General features: G+C 33.8%; 1 protein-coding gene across 2 annotated transcripts in view; it reads left to right on the top strand.

Moving 5' to 3' along the window:
- The window catches only part of ABCD3 (ATP binding cassette subfamily D member 3), a 73995-nt gene that overhangs the window by 20760 nt on the left and 36167 nt on the right, over window positions 1–17068 (top strand). For both annotated transcript variants that reach the window (XM_041748122.1, XM_041748121.1), the window contains exons 2-4: window positions 2275–2311; window positions 9372–9470; window positions 13305–13393. In XM_041748122.1, coding sequence (XP_041604056.1) covers window positions 2275–2311; window positions 9372–9470; window positions 13305–13393 — 225 coding nt within the window. The remainder of the gene's footprint in view (window positions 1–2274; window positions 2312–9371; window positions 9471–13304; window positions 13394–17068) is intronic.

The following is a 17068-nucleotide window of genomic DNA, read 5'->3' as shown; positions in this document are numbered from 1 at the left end:
ATGGAGACTCTAATATGAGAACCCAGTCTTCTTGTATTAAGTCAGATATTAATGAGATTTTCCAAAATGTAAAACAATAACACTTCCCTTACTAAATTTTTTGTTTGGAAAAATAAAGCTATTTTTGTAAAAATTTTATTTAACATGTAATATCTGTATTATCTTTAAATGAAATTTTTTATATCCTCAAGTGTAACGACAACTGATGATTAATGATTGTTGTAGATATTACAGATAATCTTGCCATTAGTGTGCAAATCAGCATATTTTGAACATGTTGAATACCTTTATTTTAATGTAGTTAGCTTATAAATTGATCTTTTCATAGCCAAAAGGAATACACAAGAGTAGACTATGTCTTTTGTTTTATAGCCTTTATTAGTTTCATAGGATAAAAGTCAAGAAAAGGAAAATACTGAATATTTGTTAGAATTGAATCTGCCTACTAGTAGATCATAGTTTTGGAAGTAAGTTAACTTCTCTCCAGTTTTTAGCATGACATTTCCAGTGAAAAAATGTTACCCAATATAGGTTTCTAGCATACTGTTCTAATTTATCCTTAATGATCTATATATCTTTATATCATTAATATTTTAAATATTGAGAACATTGATAGAAAACATTAAAGAATTCTTTGAAAGGAGGAATTTAGAAAGCCTTATAAAAGGGGGTTATAATTAACTGTACATGCCTGAACATATATAAAGGCATTTTCTGAAACAGCTTTGCAATCTTATAAAAACTTTAAAACACATAAACAATCCTGTAATACAATTGAAAATAGAAAAAAATAATAAAGCTAAGCACTTTTAGAATGGGAGCATCTACTGAATTGTAGTTGTTTGGCTTTCTAGCCTTTTTCAGTGACCTGGTATCTTATTATTGAAAGTGTTCATTCTACACATTGATGGAGTTCAACTAAGTGTTGAACATAGAGGATTGAATGATATATGCCCCCAATAGTAGACATGAAGGTGTGCTACCCAGATTCCCCTTTGAAGAAGGGCCTACTGTCCAGCTATAAGGAGTTGGATGACCAAGTAACCCATTCTGGCCACACCTTGGGGTCTGTCTTAGTTGTAGAGCCACTTTGCCTGAGTTCATGCCTTCCCTGGAGCAGCATGGATTTGTAGACCAAGCAAGATAAAGGTAAAAAGACCTGGCTGTTTCAACCCTTCACAGAGCACTCTGATGGACAGTACTTGCTACAGGGCTTCCTTCCTGATTGGTTGAAAAACTTTTTAAAAAGATTTTATATTTATTCATGAGAGACATAGAGAGAGAGGCAAAGACTCAAGCAGGCTCCCTGCAGGGAGCCCGAGGTGGGGTGCCATCCCGGAACTCCAGGATCACACCCTGAGCTGAAGGTAGATGCTCAACCGCTGAGCCACCCAGGCATCCCATGATTGATTGAAATTTTATTGGGCCTGCATCAGTTTCAGTTCTGTCCACACTTGCTTTCCTTGCCTTCCTTTCATAGGTATTAATCCCCTATAAACATTTTGTATCCCAACTACCACTTCTGGTCTACTTTGGAGAGACCAATCTGCGGTAGCTCAAGATCTCACAAAACTGATTTATTGGGAGGAGCTGTCAATCAGTCTGGAGATTTAAAATGTGATCAATGTTGTATAGAAGCATAGAGTCCTATGGTAGTGTGTTATAAAAAGAACCTAAGCCTGATTATGATACTGTTTAGGATTAGTGGTCAGACCTAGGTGTAATTGCCTGATTAATCACTTTGAGTAGCATGAACTATCACTTCCTTACGTAGGCAGTTTTTTATTTGTAATGTCTAATGACACAGGTCTTTCCTCCTTTAGGCTATTAACCAGGGATTGCTCAAATGGCTGGGAGAAGATTCTCAGCAGCAAGAGAGAGGAGGGCCCAAGGCACAAACATTTTTTAAGCCCTCGCTTGCATCAGCTTGCTAATATCCCATTGACTGGAGCAGTTCATATGGCCAAGCCTTGCTTCAAAGATAGCAAAATAGACTCCACATCTCCATGGGAAAATTTATAAAATGAGTGTTTGTATATTAAAAATTACTAATATAATGCTTGATACAGTAGTAGTTAATATTTATTGAGTACTTTCTATAAATAATACTGAGTAAGGGGCAACTGAAACATTTAATATATTCTGTCTCTGTGTGATATGAAAAAGAAGGAACTATTTTTTGGGGAGAATTTAGTATATTCTTCTGATATCTTAAAGTAACTTTTATGATGGGAACAGTTTGCAAATAAAGCTCTCTTTTCTTTTTCTCTGCAGTAAGAAAAATGGAAAACCACCATTACAGAACAATGAGGTAAAGTTTTAACTAATCTACTCTTTGGGATTTCGTATGTATTTATTTTGTTACATAATTTTGAAGATTTATTTATTTATTTTAGAGAGAGAGAAAGAGAACCCACGAGCAAGCAGGGGCAGAGGGAGACAATCTATTTTTTTTTTTAAAGATTTTATTTATTTATTCATGAGAGACACAGATTGAGAGAGGAAGGCAGAGACACAGGCAGAAGGAGAAGCAGACTCCATGCAGGGAGCCCAGCGTGGGACTCGATCCTGGCTAAACCGCTGAGCCACCCGGGCTACCCAGAGGAAGAGAATCTTAAAGTACACTTACCTAGTGAGTGCAGAGACCCACTTGGGGATCAATCCCAGACCCATGGAATCATGACCTGAGCTGAAACCAAGAGTTGGAGGCTCAACCTATTGAGTCCTTCAGACATCCCTTGTTACATAATTTTGAATTAGGATAAAATCATATAATTTTAGAATTAGAAGGGAACTTAACTATTATCTTCACTCTGCTGTAATAATAGCAATTCTTTTTGACATAGGATTCCTTGATAAGGGATTTCTAGTATTTACGTGAATCTATTCATTTGATAAGCAGTACATATAATTTTAGAATTAGAAGGGAACTTAACTATTATCTTCACTCTGCTGTATATTATAGCAATTCTTTTTGACATAGGATTCCTTGATAAGTGACTTCTAGTATTTACGTGAAATCTATTCATTTGATAAGCAGTACATATAATTTTAGAATTAGAAGGGAACTTAACTATTATCTTCACTCTGTTGTGTATTATAGCAATTCTTTTTGACATAGGATTCCTTGATAAGTGACTTCTAGTATTTATGTGAATCTATTCATTTGATAAGCAATCTATTCATTTGATAAGCTATATTAATTATAGCCCACGATGAGATTAATCTTTCCCTCTGCTCTCTTAGTGATTGATTGTATTTTGTCTTTCCTAGCCACTCAGGACAGGCCTGCTCTATTTTCTCTAATGGACTCATACTGTTTGAAGATAGTTGTATCTTCGAAGTCTTTTTTTCCCAACCCCTCATTCCTTCAAGTGTTTCTTAACTTGTCATGGTTTCCAATCCTTTTTCAATTCTGTATACATTCTTTTGGACCTATACTGGTTAGTTTGTCTAGCCGTTATTTTTAGACTACAACATAGTTCTATGACTAGTGTGGAATACATTGGCACTATTACATATCTAGTTATGAAAGCTGTATTGCTGAAATTCAGCCTAAAATTATTTTTACTTCTTTAGCCCTAACTGCTGTTTACATTGAGTTGAATTATGATAAATTATAATCTTCAGGTATCTTTCTGATGAACAACTTTGTTGACAGATTCCATACATCTGCATTCATCAGTTGATTTCTTTTTTCTTTTTTAATAACTGCTTTATTGAGATAGAATTCAAAGACCATATAATTTATCCATTTAAGGATATAATTCAATGGTTTTAGTATATTCACAAAGTTGTATGGCTAACTAATTTAAACTTTTTATCTCCCCAAAGAGAAATTCCATTACCACTAATAATCACTCCTGATTACCCTCTTTTCCTAGCCCCTAAAAACCATTAATCTGCTTTCTGTTTTTATGATTTGCCTATATCAGACATATTATAATCATGTAGTATGTGCTCTTTTGTGACTGGCTTCTTTTCACTTAGCATGACGTTTTGGAGGTTTATTTGTTTTGTTATGTGTATCAGTATTTCATTCCTATATATTGCCAAATAATAGTCCTTTGTATAGATTTACATTTTATTTATCCATTTACCAAGTTGAGGGAAACTTAGGTTGTTTTCATATTTAGGCTATTATGAATAATGCTGCTATGAACATTCATGTGCAGGTTTTGTGTCAACCTGTGTTTTTGTTTATTTTGGGTATATACCTAGGAGTGGAATTGCTGGGTCACCTGGTAACTCAGTTGATTTCTTTTAAATATTAATTTATTCCTATATATGGCAGCTTATTGGATTAATATTATTAGTCTATACTGTAGTATGTCTGTCCTGTTAGTGTAATTTTGAATGTAATTCTGACTTCTAGTATGGTAGGTAGAAGACATTATCCATAATTTAAATTGGCCTTCTCTTTCTTCTTCACAATTGCTGATAGTATTGACTATGTAAAGACCAAGGAAATTTACTCTGGCATCTCTTAATCTTTGTTTGCTTATTTTTGGTTATGGTTTATTTGGCTATAATTACATCCAACTATAGCAAAATCTGGTTCATACTTCTTTATTAAGGGCCACAGTAATTTTATAAGAAATGTGAAATTCCTTGAATAATCTATTAATGCTTTTATTAGGTCAGTCTCTCAACAAATATTGATTGAGGCCTTCATATATGCCTCGTAATTGGTCTTTGCCCTGGGTGTGTAGCAGATGTAAATGAAAGTCCCTACCCTTATGGAACTTACAATATACATGTCAGTTAGTATACTAGTATAATGTCCTTAAAAAAGAAGAAAATGGGAAGAGTTAGGCATGACTTATTCCTAGGAAACTCATGCTGGCTTCTAGTGTTTAGTATCTCTTAAATTTTCCCAAGTCCTCCATATAATGTCTGTTCTCCGAATATCCTGAAGATTGATATCAAAATTGCTGTTCTTTGGTTTCTATGATCTTTTTCTCTCGCTTTGAAAAATGGGACAAGGTATGCTTATCTCAATTGTCTGGCATATCTCCATCTTCATAATCTCTCATGTCTAAATTATATCTGAATAATCAAATCTTAATTATCTTAGTTATATCCACCATCTGCATATCATATCTTCCAAGTTCTAGGACATCATTAAAACTTGTCAGTACAACTAAATTCATTCACTGATTTTTTTTAATTCGGTTTTTTGTACAACTTTTTTTTTTTTTAGCATATACTTATTTGCTCATTGTATAGTGTGAGCAATATAACTTTAGGTTACATGAATTTTTTGACAAAAGGGTTAAATATAGTATGCATACTTATACCACATTTGTAAAATTTATAAGAAGTGAACACACATATACACATATGTGCTAAAATGAAGACTGGTAGGATATGTCAAAATATTAATAGTTGATACCTCTAAATGGTAGTATAGGCTCCTTATTTTTGCTCATCAGAATTTTCTAATTTTTCTATAGTGAATGTTATTTACAAAGGAAAGCAGTTAAGGGAATTTTTTTCATTGACATTTTTTATAATTTTGCTGAGATGGTACGGTTTTCACAAGACATGAAATTTAGGAAGGAGGAAAATTTAGTAGAGTTAGCAGTATAAAGAAATAGTTGACTTGATTTAAAAATACTTATTTAATTTTGATGGCAGTATACATGATATAAAATTTAAAATATATAAAGGTAAACATTGGTGCTTTTATTAGGTCAGTGGTGGATTTCTAGAGAACTGTAAACTCAGATGGGAAATTTAGTATTCCCATGCATATTTTATACCAGTAGGGTTTGTGTATGTATGTATATCTTCATAAACAATATAGGTAGAATTATTTTGCATATTAAAAAAGTTTATGATTTTATGATACATGGTATATACCATTCTTTTTCTTCAGCATATTTTTAGATCCTCTGTTAATGTACATTTGATAGCTGTAGATCTAGAGAATTTAACTGTTCTGTAGGATTTTGTATAAATAGCTGCTTCCTTTTTTATAATTGGGTAGAATTTTCATTGCATAAATATCATATAGTTTATATAATCTCATTGATGCACATTTAGGTTTTTGATTTTATAATATAAACAGTGTGCAAATGTTCTTCATTTATTTAAGCATATGTGCAAGAATATCAGCACAATAAGTTCCTAAAAGTAAATTTGCTGAGTTATTTTACATTTTACAGTCTGTGTACATTTTACATTTTGATAGATGGTACACAGTAGCTGTATCAATTTGTACTTTGTCCAGTAATATACAGGAATGCTTATACTCTTGTCAGTGCTATATGGCCTTTTATTTTGCTTGTTGTTTCAGATGTCTATTTCAGTCCATTCTAGTTCATCTCACCTTTCTAAGTTGATTGACCCATCAATAGGAACTTCACTTTGCTCTTTGACCTTGTTGCCTCCTGAATGTTCGGTACATTATTTTCTGGTTGCATCATTTCTTTAACTGTTTAAATGGTCTTTATCTACTGGTTTGCTTTTTCAATAATTTACATTTTTAATTGATATCCTCAAAGTATTTTTTATATATATATTTTTAAGATTTTATTTATTTATTCATGAGAGACACAGAGAGAGAGAGAGAGAGAGGGGCAGAGACAGAGGCAGAGGGAGAAACAGGCTCCATGCAGAAAGCCTGATGCGGGACTTGATCCTAGGTCTCCAGGATCACACCCTGGGCCGAAAGCGGTGCTAAACCGCTGAGCGACCCAGGCTGCCTTATTATTTTTTTTTTTGTATTTTTTAAGAAATACTAGAAAGTACAGAGGTGGGGAAAAGTCAGTTGTGAATTTAAAAATGAATTCGTAGAAGAAGCTAGTAGTGTTTATGAAATGTACTGTCTCTGTAGGTACTCTCTCCTTTAGATTGGTTCCAGGTATGAATTTTATTATGTGCCAAGAATGGTAGAGCATCATGGTATTTCAGCCTTTCCGAACCACCTAGTTGTTTAGTCTAGGTGTTTCTTTGCAGAACATGCTGTGATGACTTTAGGAAATATATATGCAATTCTTTCATGGCTTGAAATGTAATGGAAATCAAGTCAGGCTTACAGGTGGCTTATGATTTAGAAGTGATGACAGTAGGAACAGAAATAAAAGAGGAATTAATATTTTAAGGTGCTTCAATGTGACTTTCTTACATCTTTTTTTAAAACCTTCCTCGCTTTTTTTTTTAGATCATTTCTTGAAAGCAGCTAGAAGCTAGAAATAGGTAATCCTCTATTTAAGTCAGAAGATGGCCATTATATTATTACTCTATTTAAGGGTGTTAACTCCACGTGCAGTGGGGTGAGGTAGGGAGGCAGTGGTAAGAGGAAAAACTTGAGAGTAGAAGTTTAACTTTCTTTTTTAAATTTTTTTAAAAGATTTTTTTGTTTATTTATGAGAGACAGAGAGAGAGAGAGAAAGAGAGAGAGAAAGAGAGAGAGAGAGAGGCAGAGACACAGGCAGAGGGAGAAGCAGGCTCCATGCAGGGAGCCTGACATGGGACTCGATCCCAGATCTCCAGGAACAGGCCCTGGGTGGAAGGCGGCACTAAACCACTGAGCCACCCTGGCTGCCCTTTCTTTTTTTAAAAGGTAGTTGGTATCTATTGCTTTGTCTTTATTCTTTTCTTCCTATGTTTTCTCAGTTTGGGGGAAATAAAGGGGAGATTTCTGTTGAAGTGATAGGATTTGGCTTGAGAATAGACTAGCTAAAGTAATAGACTGTGAGTAGTGTTTTGGTCTGTTTTATTTACTGATGTGTTCCCATCATTCTGAACAGTGCCTGGGACTGAGTGAATATTTATTGAATGAATGAATGAGCACATGCGTATGTGAACGAAGTAGCCTGGGCTTCTAATTCAGTAGCATGAGATTTGCAACCTTCATAAGGTTTGAAAGACCCGAACTCTGTTTCAGGTACAGGGTAGGCTGGACCTTATCCATCTTAGTCTTTCTGATCTAACTCTACAAACACAGTGCATTCAGATCTCCTTTCTTGGTCTATGATTCTGTAATGCACTCAGTACTTGTTAGGATTATATAAATATAAAGCACTTAGCACAATGTCTGACATATAGATGGTAGCTTATTCTTATTCTCATTCAATTCAGTACACAAACTATTTCAGGTTCCTCAACTTAGATAAAACATATTTACAGTAAAGCTCATCTAATTATAGACTTTACTATACCCTGGGTATTTATTAAGAGTTAAGAAATAAGTGAACAGTGATCCTGGGAGTTGGGGGAGGGGGCTAGGTAGGAGGATCTGATCCTCCTGTGTGTTGCCTGTTGCAAGAAGTTTCTCCTGTGTGATCTTCCAAACACTTCAGGTGTAGTAAAGTAAATAGTCTCTACCATACCCAATTCATCTCACTTTTTCCTGTTCCTTCAAAATGAAGAAACATCCGAGAGTGATAAGATTAATTACTGAAGAAACTTCAGTGATTTTGTGCTACACTGACTAGATAAACTCTAAATCCTTACTATGGTTTCAGAGGTCTTTTATAGACCCTGTCAATCTCTTCAGTGTCTCTCATTTTTCTCTTTGATTTAGCAGTCTGTCTGGCTCTTCAGTGTGTGCACTGATTTTATTCTCAACACTTGGTTTTTGTGCTTGATGTTCCCTGTGCTTGACTACTTTCCTTCCCCAAAGTTACCACATGGCTTCACTTTATTTATGTCTCAGCTTAAATGTCACCTCCCCAAAGAGCTCTTGCTTGTTATCCTGTCTGAATCAGTCTTTTTTTCAGGGTCCTGCCTAGTGTATCTGTAACAATTTATTGGTTTATTTTTATATTTCTCCTGCTTAGAATGTGAGCTGTAGGAATAAAAAACCCTTGTTGGTCTTTAAGTTGATGAGGAAGAGAAAGTGAATTGGTAGATTGCATATTGGAAATGCTAAGTGTTAAACCTAGGAATCTAAATCTTTCCAGTAATTAATATCAGGAAAATTACTGTTCAGGATTTTAAAAACATTCTGCTGTTAATCAGGAAGTGGTATGTAATAAAGAGTCAGTAAGTACTTGACCATTTCTTAGCTGTCTCTCTGGTCTCATCTTTTGCTACTCTATCTTGCTTATAGTTCTAGCCAGATTGTCCATTTCGTTGCTCCTAAAGCAATTACATGAGCTTTCACCTTGGCATTTTGTACTTGCTGTTTCTTCTGCTTACAGTATTCTCCCAGATATTCATGTGGCCCAGAACTTCTTACTTCCTTATTTAGTTTTTGATAACATCTTACTTTCTTGAAAGCATGTTTGAAGAACAATGCATGTTTGCACTCTCTAAATGCAATATCCATTTTAATAATTGTTACTGTTGACTTAGATGAAATGTGGTTCCTTAATCTTACTTGTTATAAATATCTTAATTTTTTTTTTTTTTTAATATAGAAAGAGGGGAAAAAAGAGCGAGCTGTGGTGGACAAGGTGTTTTTTTTAAGACTCACACGAATTCTGAAAATCATGGTCCCTAGAACATTTTGTAAGGAGGTAAGTCTTAAATTACAATGTTAAGTGTTTAACTATTAAGGTTACATGATATCATAACAATAAAATTATATACTATACTATAGGTCAAATATTTTCTGTGTAGGTAATGAAGACTACTAAATTTTTTTTCTTTAAATGATCTATTATCATAGCAAGTACCTTTGTTGTTTGGTGCCAGTTTTTGAATTATTTTCTCTTGTTTTTGAAGTAGTATTTCATTATATTTTGTGTGAAATACTAGAGTACTTCAGTGCAGTTACCCTAAATGTTTGTTTTAATATAGCTAAATTCTGTCAATAAAAACAAGATTAAATTTTGAAAGACGAACTTTTTTATTACATTGAGATGTTCATAAGTCACATTGATATGGAATATGTTTGAAGGTTGTTCTTTCATATTTGATTAAATATGTTTTTTGTTTGTTTTTTAAAGATTTTATTTATTCACCAGAGACACAGAGAGACAGAGACATAGGCAGAGGGAGGAGAAGCAGGCTCCATGTAGGGAGCCCGATGTGGGACTCAGTCCTGGGACTCTAGGATCATTCCCTGAACTGAAGGCAGACACTCAACCACTGAGCCACCTAGGCATCCCATTGATTAAGTATGTTTTTGAGATGCCCAAAAATACATGAATTTTTCCCGTATTTTCAGGAAGTGAACTGATAGGAATAAAGTTTTATTATCCTTTTCTTTGTTCTTTTATCAAGATTATCTTTATCATCATCTGAGAAGTATTTTTAATGATTAAAAAATGAGGTAATGCTGTGTTCTCCATCTTTAATCACCTTTTGTATAACTAGAAATATTATCATCTTGTCTCTTTCTCTTCCCTATACTTCATCCTTTCAGTCACTGGTATTGGGTCATTTTTCATTCTAGACATTCTTAATGTGGATATTGTAGTGTTAGTCTCTCTTCAAAGAAGCTCCCCCTTTTTTATCTTCTCCACCAAATTTATCTTCTTGAAACGTAATGTTTTCCATTGTTAAAATTTTAAGCAGCATTAGCCTTATAATCTATTAATAAAAAAAGCATGTAATCCCCAACGAGAATACACATTCCTCCATTACACTGGACTTGCTCTCTTTTTCCCTCACTTCTGCATCATGGCTAGTGGATTTCCACCCTTATAAATCTCTAAGACATAATTTAATAATGTTTTTTCCCCTAGTAAGATAGAGATAATACGTGTTTCCTTGAAGAAAAATTAGAAAATGCGAATAGATTTTTTTTTTCCTTTTTGGTGCTTCTTAGCCTTTCACTCAGAACTTCTATCAGTATTTTGGTGTCTAGCACATATTTTAATAAAATTGAGATCACACTGAGACTTTTTAAATCTGCTCCCTTCCTTATTTTTGAATGTTTTTTCCTTGAGTTTATTTTAAATTAGTCTTCCTTTCCATTCCTGTTGATCTCACTATATATATCTTTCTTATCTGGATTATCATAATCTCTTAAATGGTCCTTTTGCCTCTTCTCATTTTCTTAATAGTCTTTTTTCTAAAACCTTAGTAAAAACACATTTGACTTCTTTTTTCTTGTAGGGTAAGTCACAACCTGACTTTGACCTTTCTTTGACTATCATCTGCTTAGAAGAGTCTTAGCTATTTTGTAGTCAGGCTCTGTGCTCTTGTGCTTTCATGACCTCATATCTGTGCCCCATTCCCCCAACAAAGACAGATACTAATAAAAAAATAGCTTGTTGCTCATTATCTTCTTGGTGAAGTTTTCTCATTCTACAACCCACCTGATTGAAGAATTCTTATTTAAAGAATTTATTTAAAGAATTCTTATTTTCCCCTCTTAATCAGTTAACAGTTCAGGGATCATTTGACCTTTTAGTAAGGGTTTTCTGAGTGTAAAATGAATGTGAGACATTGGATAGATCTCTGGGAGTTAGTAAGGGAGATACCAGGGCCTAACTTGGCCAGCCTCCCAGCTTTCTCTAGGCCTCGCTATGCCACAGAGTTATTTTACATGCAATCTTTGAGAAATATAAAAATCCAGGTTTAACCCCAGTTCATGTAAGTAAAATAAACTCTTGTAGAAATCACAGAAGAGGTAGAGATAGAGAGACTAACTGATTTAGGAAATAGAGAAATGATAATACCACTTATGAATATATGGAAGCCATACTTATCATGAGGTGAGGGACTGCCTAAATCAGTGCAAATCTTTAGTTTCTGATACATTCTACAAACCCATTAATTCTGGGAGTGGTAGTGATTCTCAGGGCATCCTTTGTAGAAAGGCGATTCCTGATTTCAGGAATCAAAGTTGGCCAGATTTTGCTAAAGTGAGACAAATAAAGATTGTACTTATTTCAAGGAAAAATTAAGCCCAGAACAGAAAATGAAGGAAAAAAATAAAGGATCTTTTTCTAGTGTTACCTTATACGTCAAATGATTTAGGTTTGAGACTGTATTTAAGATTGGAATTAAAAGTTAGCATTACTGTTAAGTGATATCTACAGGTAGTGTTTATTAAAATCTGTTGCCAACTGAATACCTAACTTTCAGATGATGGATAGGATAAGAAGATGGTATCTTTGCTTTCTGGCAAATGTTGGAGTAGCCGCTATCACTGCTCAGTTACACAGGCCTTTTTTGACATTGTCTTTTCTTATGGCTTTATTATTCTGTGTTTATGACTCTCTCTGCCTTATCTGCACCTGAAGTGCTGTATTTCTAGTACCTTCACCTTTTTTAAAAGCAATGTTTTGCAAAAATTACGTAAGTTATAGTTGCAGTTGCCACTCAGCACCATAACTTTGACTTTAAATATATTATCCAGCAAATGACCCTGCTGTCATATGCCCTCCTCTCTGACTTTAGCTTCTATATTACTGTCATTATTATTCCGATTTAGAGATTTAAGTAGGGTCAGCTTTGACTGTGTTGTGTTGGAAGTTGGAGGGTCGGTTCTCATCTCACAAAGAGAGAAGGGACTCCTGACTGGGCCTTTCATCTTTCCCCTGGGTAATCCCATCTTCCACAGCATTGCTTAAGTAATGTTCTCAAAATGACACATTTTAACATTTTGTTTTACCTAGAGACTTGCAGTAGTTTAATATTGCTAAATTCTGCTGGGTATCCACTTTGTTATTTGTATGACTTCAATCTATTATCTATTTTCTATTTCCCATTAAATCCCGTATCTTTTTTTACTCAATTCTCATCCTCTTCTTTATTTTAGTTGGTCTGTTTAATGTATTCCTAACATCAGAACCCTCTTTTGCCAACCCCTAGGTCTTTCTGTCCTGTCACTTATTACATGAAGTGATGCAAATTATTTACTTATTTACTATGCTGTTTTCTTATTTTTTTGTGTGTAAATCTTGCCTTAATCACTAAATTGAGGGCAGGGGAATTAGTAGAGATTTTTCCAACAATTGAATCAAATTTATCCCATTAGGCACAATTTTAACCTTCAGTATTTGCTTAACTGTACATTAATAGTTACTATGATTTTTTTATTAGACTTACATATTAAAAATATAAGACAACCACAATACACTGTGATTCAGGTAATGTAAGTTACACTGCTAGCTTCTGCTAATTGTATGAAGGCAAGTCATTTGAGCTGCCTGGGATTCACTTTTGAATTCTGGATGACAAAGTTAGATCAAATGCTGTGTAAGGCTTTTTAAATTTTTATTATATTTTTAAATTCTTTTAAAACTATATTTAAAAATCGCATATAGGTAAAATGTCAGCCACTGTGTTAAAACTAGAATAAAGATTTGAATTTAGAAATAAAAAACCTTTACCAAGGTAATGTTTCTTTTAACTTTTAAAAATGCATTTATTTTACTATACCTGGTTTATTTTAGACAGGTTACTTGGTACTTATTGCTGTTATGCTGGTGTCTCGAACATATTGTGATGTTTGGATGATTCAAAATGGTACACTCATTGAAAGGTACTTTTCTATTCACCTTCCTCCTGTATGTATAAAATACTCATTTGTCTCATATTTAACATTATCTTAAACAAGACATAGATACTCATTAGGTATAAATACTTAAGTCAAAGTATGTGTTAGTTCATTTACTTAAAAAGAGATATTTATTGAGTGTCTCCCATGTGCCAGGTACCATGCGACTCTGTGATAGGGATATACTGGTGAACAGGGGAGACCCTGTGCCAAGCCCTGCAGAGCTGAGAGTTTATAGAGGGTTAGGAACAAGGAAACAAATTAAAATGCAGTATAAAAAATGTAGTGGGAGTTTAAAAAAGTCACCAAGTTGGATGTCTGAAATTAATGAGGTAATTTGGAGGAAAATAATACCAAAGAATTTCAGAGAATCATTTTGAGAATGTTTATTATAAGCACAAAAACAATTTGTTGACATTTCCTTCAATTTCTGAAGTTAGTGCTTTATATGTTTTTTCATTATAGTCTTTGTACATATTATTTCACTATGATAATTTTGAATTTAAAAACTTACAGTAACAGTTGGGATGTTAACATTTATCTATTAAAAGATTTTATTCCTTGTGATACGAAATTGAATGTCAGAGTAAAACATTTTTCTTGGAATTCTGTTTCCTGGTATGCAGTATTTTATCAGAAAATTTCTTAAAATAATAACTTTCTGAATGCAGTACTTAAAATTTTTGAATGAAGGCTGTCTAATTTTGAATTAAGTTGTTTTTTTTCCCCTCATATTTTTGGTTTGCTTCTCAGTATTTGTAGGATGAGGAAGAATGCTTTATGCACATGTTTTCTGATTCATCTCTCTAGGAGAAGAGAAAAAGTTACTTGCATAGAATTAAAGCCAAGTGCCTCGGAACATGTGTAATCGTGTAGGTTCTTGTATTCAACACAGGTCTCCTTGAAACCTGTAGTCGTACCCTGCCCTTTTCTCCTAATCAAAGTTAATACAAAACAGCTTAAAAAGGAATACTTGAACATAGCTTAATGTTAAATAGTTTTACTGGTCTTAATCACAAACATATCAGTTCTCTCTTCCATTTTTCCACTTGTAACTGCCATTCCCAGAGTCCGTTGTTTTCCTTTTACTGTTCATCTCTACCTCTGCATTTCAGTGTAACTTGTATTATTGTCCTAGATTTTTCAGTTTTAAAGAGCATGCATTTATTTCCTGCTTTGAAAGATGGAAATTAGCTCTTTTACACTCTTACCCATGCCTGTGCCCATCCTTAGGTTGTTTTACTGCATTTTTTTGTTGTTGTTAAGTCAGAATTTATTGTTTACATTTTTTGCCTACTTAGGAGCTGAGCCACATACTGTACTTTGGTAGTTTCTTTGATATACACAACTTTTTTCTCCCCCTGGCATTTAAAAATTACGGGTTTTTGTTTGTGTGCCTTAGTTTTTTGCCTCCTTCTTACTAATTCAGCTCAAGCTTATTGACAACACTTTGTAAAATCTTTTCAATATTGTAATATGGTCATACACACCAGACGATCTTTTGATTTTTGTCTATTACCACCCCACCCTATACCTCTTGTTAGTTTTTTCTCTTCTAACCCTAATCAATATTGATTGTACTTTAAGCTCACTAAAGAGCAGTCCTGTTTGAATTTGTTTTAATTATGATCTTGGGAACTTTTTTTTTTTAAGATTTTATTTATTTATTCATGAGAGACAGAGAGAGAGAGGCAGAGGCAGAGGCAGAGGGAGAAGCAGGCTCCATACAGGGAGCCCGATGCGGAACTCAATCCTGGGACTCCAGGGTCATGCCCTGAGCCAAAGGCAGATGCTCAACTGCTGAGCCACCCAGGCGTCCCGACCTTGGAAACTTTTTAGATCTTTCTCTTCTGCATTAAATAACTGGTTTTCTGAGTCTTTTGAATTCTTCCTTAGTTTACTTTCTCATTTTGGCATGTGCAGACTTTTTTTGAGAAGGGGCACTAGGGAAATAAATTTTTGAGACCTTGTAGATCTGATAAATAAGTCTTTCTTCTCCTCTTAAACTTGATTGCCAGTTTAGCTATATTTATACATTCCAACTTGGAAATCATTTTTTATTAGAATTTTGAAAGTATCACCCTCTTCTGTAGAGCTCAGCAGTTCTCAGCCTTGGTTGCAGGATGATTAGAATCATCTGGGGAATTTTGAGAACAATTAATACCTGGGCCTACCCCTAGAGATTCTGATTCAATTCATAATTAGTTTTGGAAGCATCTGTGGTGATTCTAATGTGCAGCCATGGTTAAACACTGCTGGTCTAGCTGCCACATATGGTGTGGAGGCCCATTGCTGTGCTACTTGTCCTTCCTTAGCAGTGGATCTGTTTTTACTCCCCAGTGGAAGCTCTTATGATCATTTTTTAAAATTGTTGATGTATTGCTGGTGTTTAGGAATTTACTGAATGTCACTGTGAATTTTTTTTTTTTTCATTGTTCTGGACATTAGGTGGGCTCTTTTCAATTGAGAAACTCATTCTGCATTCTGAGAAACTTTCTTGTGCTTTTAAAAAAATTCTCCCTCTCCATTTTTTTCCTGTATTTTTCTGGAATCATTATTACTTGAGTGTTGGAACCCTAGACTGATCATCTGATTTATCTCTTAATTTCTCTACTGTTTAATCTCTAACATTTTATTTTTTGGGAAATTTTTTTTTTTACTTTATCCAATGAATTTGTATTTATCATTGTATTTTCAATAGTTATTTTTTGTATGAATGTTCATTTTAGAGCAATCATTCTTTCAAGCGTGTGACTTTTTTTTTTTTTAAACTTCCTGCATTTTCTGTTTCTTCTTGGTCCTCAGTTCTGATTTTTGTTGATCATGTGAGAGGCTTTCCTCAGTTTTCATTCTTGCCTGTCCACTCATCTTTAAAAGTGAAGGGCTAAAAAACTTGCTATAAGTTGAGGGCTTATTGATAGTCTGGTCTCCTTGAATGGTGTTTGTATAGAGAGTCTGGTTATTTTTGTGTGTGTGCCCTAGTGAGGAATCTTCTAACAAATTCAAAGAAGTTTGTCATAAACACAATTGAAGTGTTTACTTGTTGCTGCTAGCATATCAACTTTGAAGGATCAATTTTATTGCTAAGTTCTGTTTATATGAGCTGTGTACATAAGTAATTATCCTTTGTATAATGTAGAAAAGACATTTATGCCCTTTTACATGCTTATAGAATTTGATATTTTTTCCTTTGATGACTTTATTATCTAAATGCCATATTTGTTAATAAAAATACAGGCTTTCCAACTATAGCATTGTTAAATACCTATAGCAAAAATATACAGCTTATATTCATTATAAGCATCATATTAGCTATCTGTGTAGAAGTCACATATTAAATATAAAGAACCTTGCACAACTTTGTATAGTAGAGTAGTTTTTTTTTTAAAGTTTTTTTCCTTTTATTTACATTTTATGATTTCTTGTTTTTGTAATCCGAAAGAATAATATTTGCTCTTATAAACTAGGGATTTCCAACTTTAGTTGAATAGATGCTAATTTTAATTTTCTCACATACTTAATGCCCTGAATAAAATGCATTGCAGAGAGTAGATTGTACATTAACTGGTGATGATAGACAAGAAGAAAGTTATCTAACATGAGCCAGCTAGTAATCAATTTGGGTACTCATTTTAAAAATTTAGATATGAGATGGAAAAA

Source organism: Vulpes lagopus, chromosome 3, assembly GCF_018345385.1.
Source record: "Vulpes lagopus strain Blue_001 chromosome 3, ASM1834538v1, whole genome shotgun sequence".
Lineage (NCBI taxonomy): Eukaryota > Metazoa > Chordata > Mammalia > Carnivora > Canidae > Vulpes > Vulpes lagopus.
Note: the sequence above shows the minus strand (reverse complement) of the source record. Positions and strands in the feature narration are given on the sequence as shown.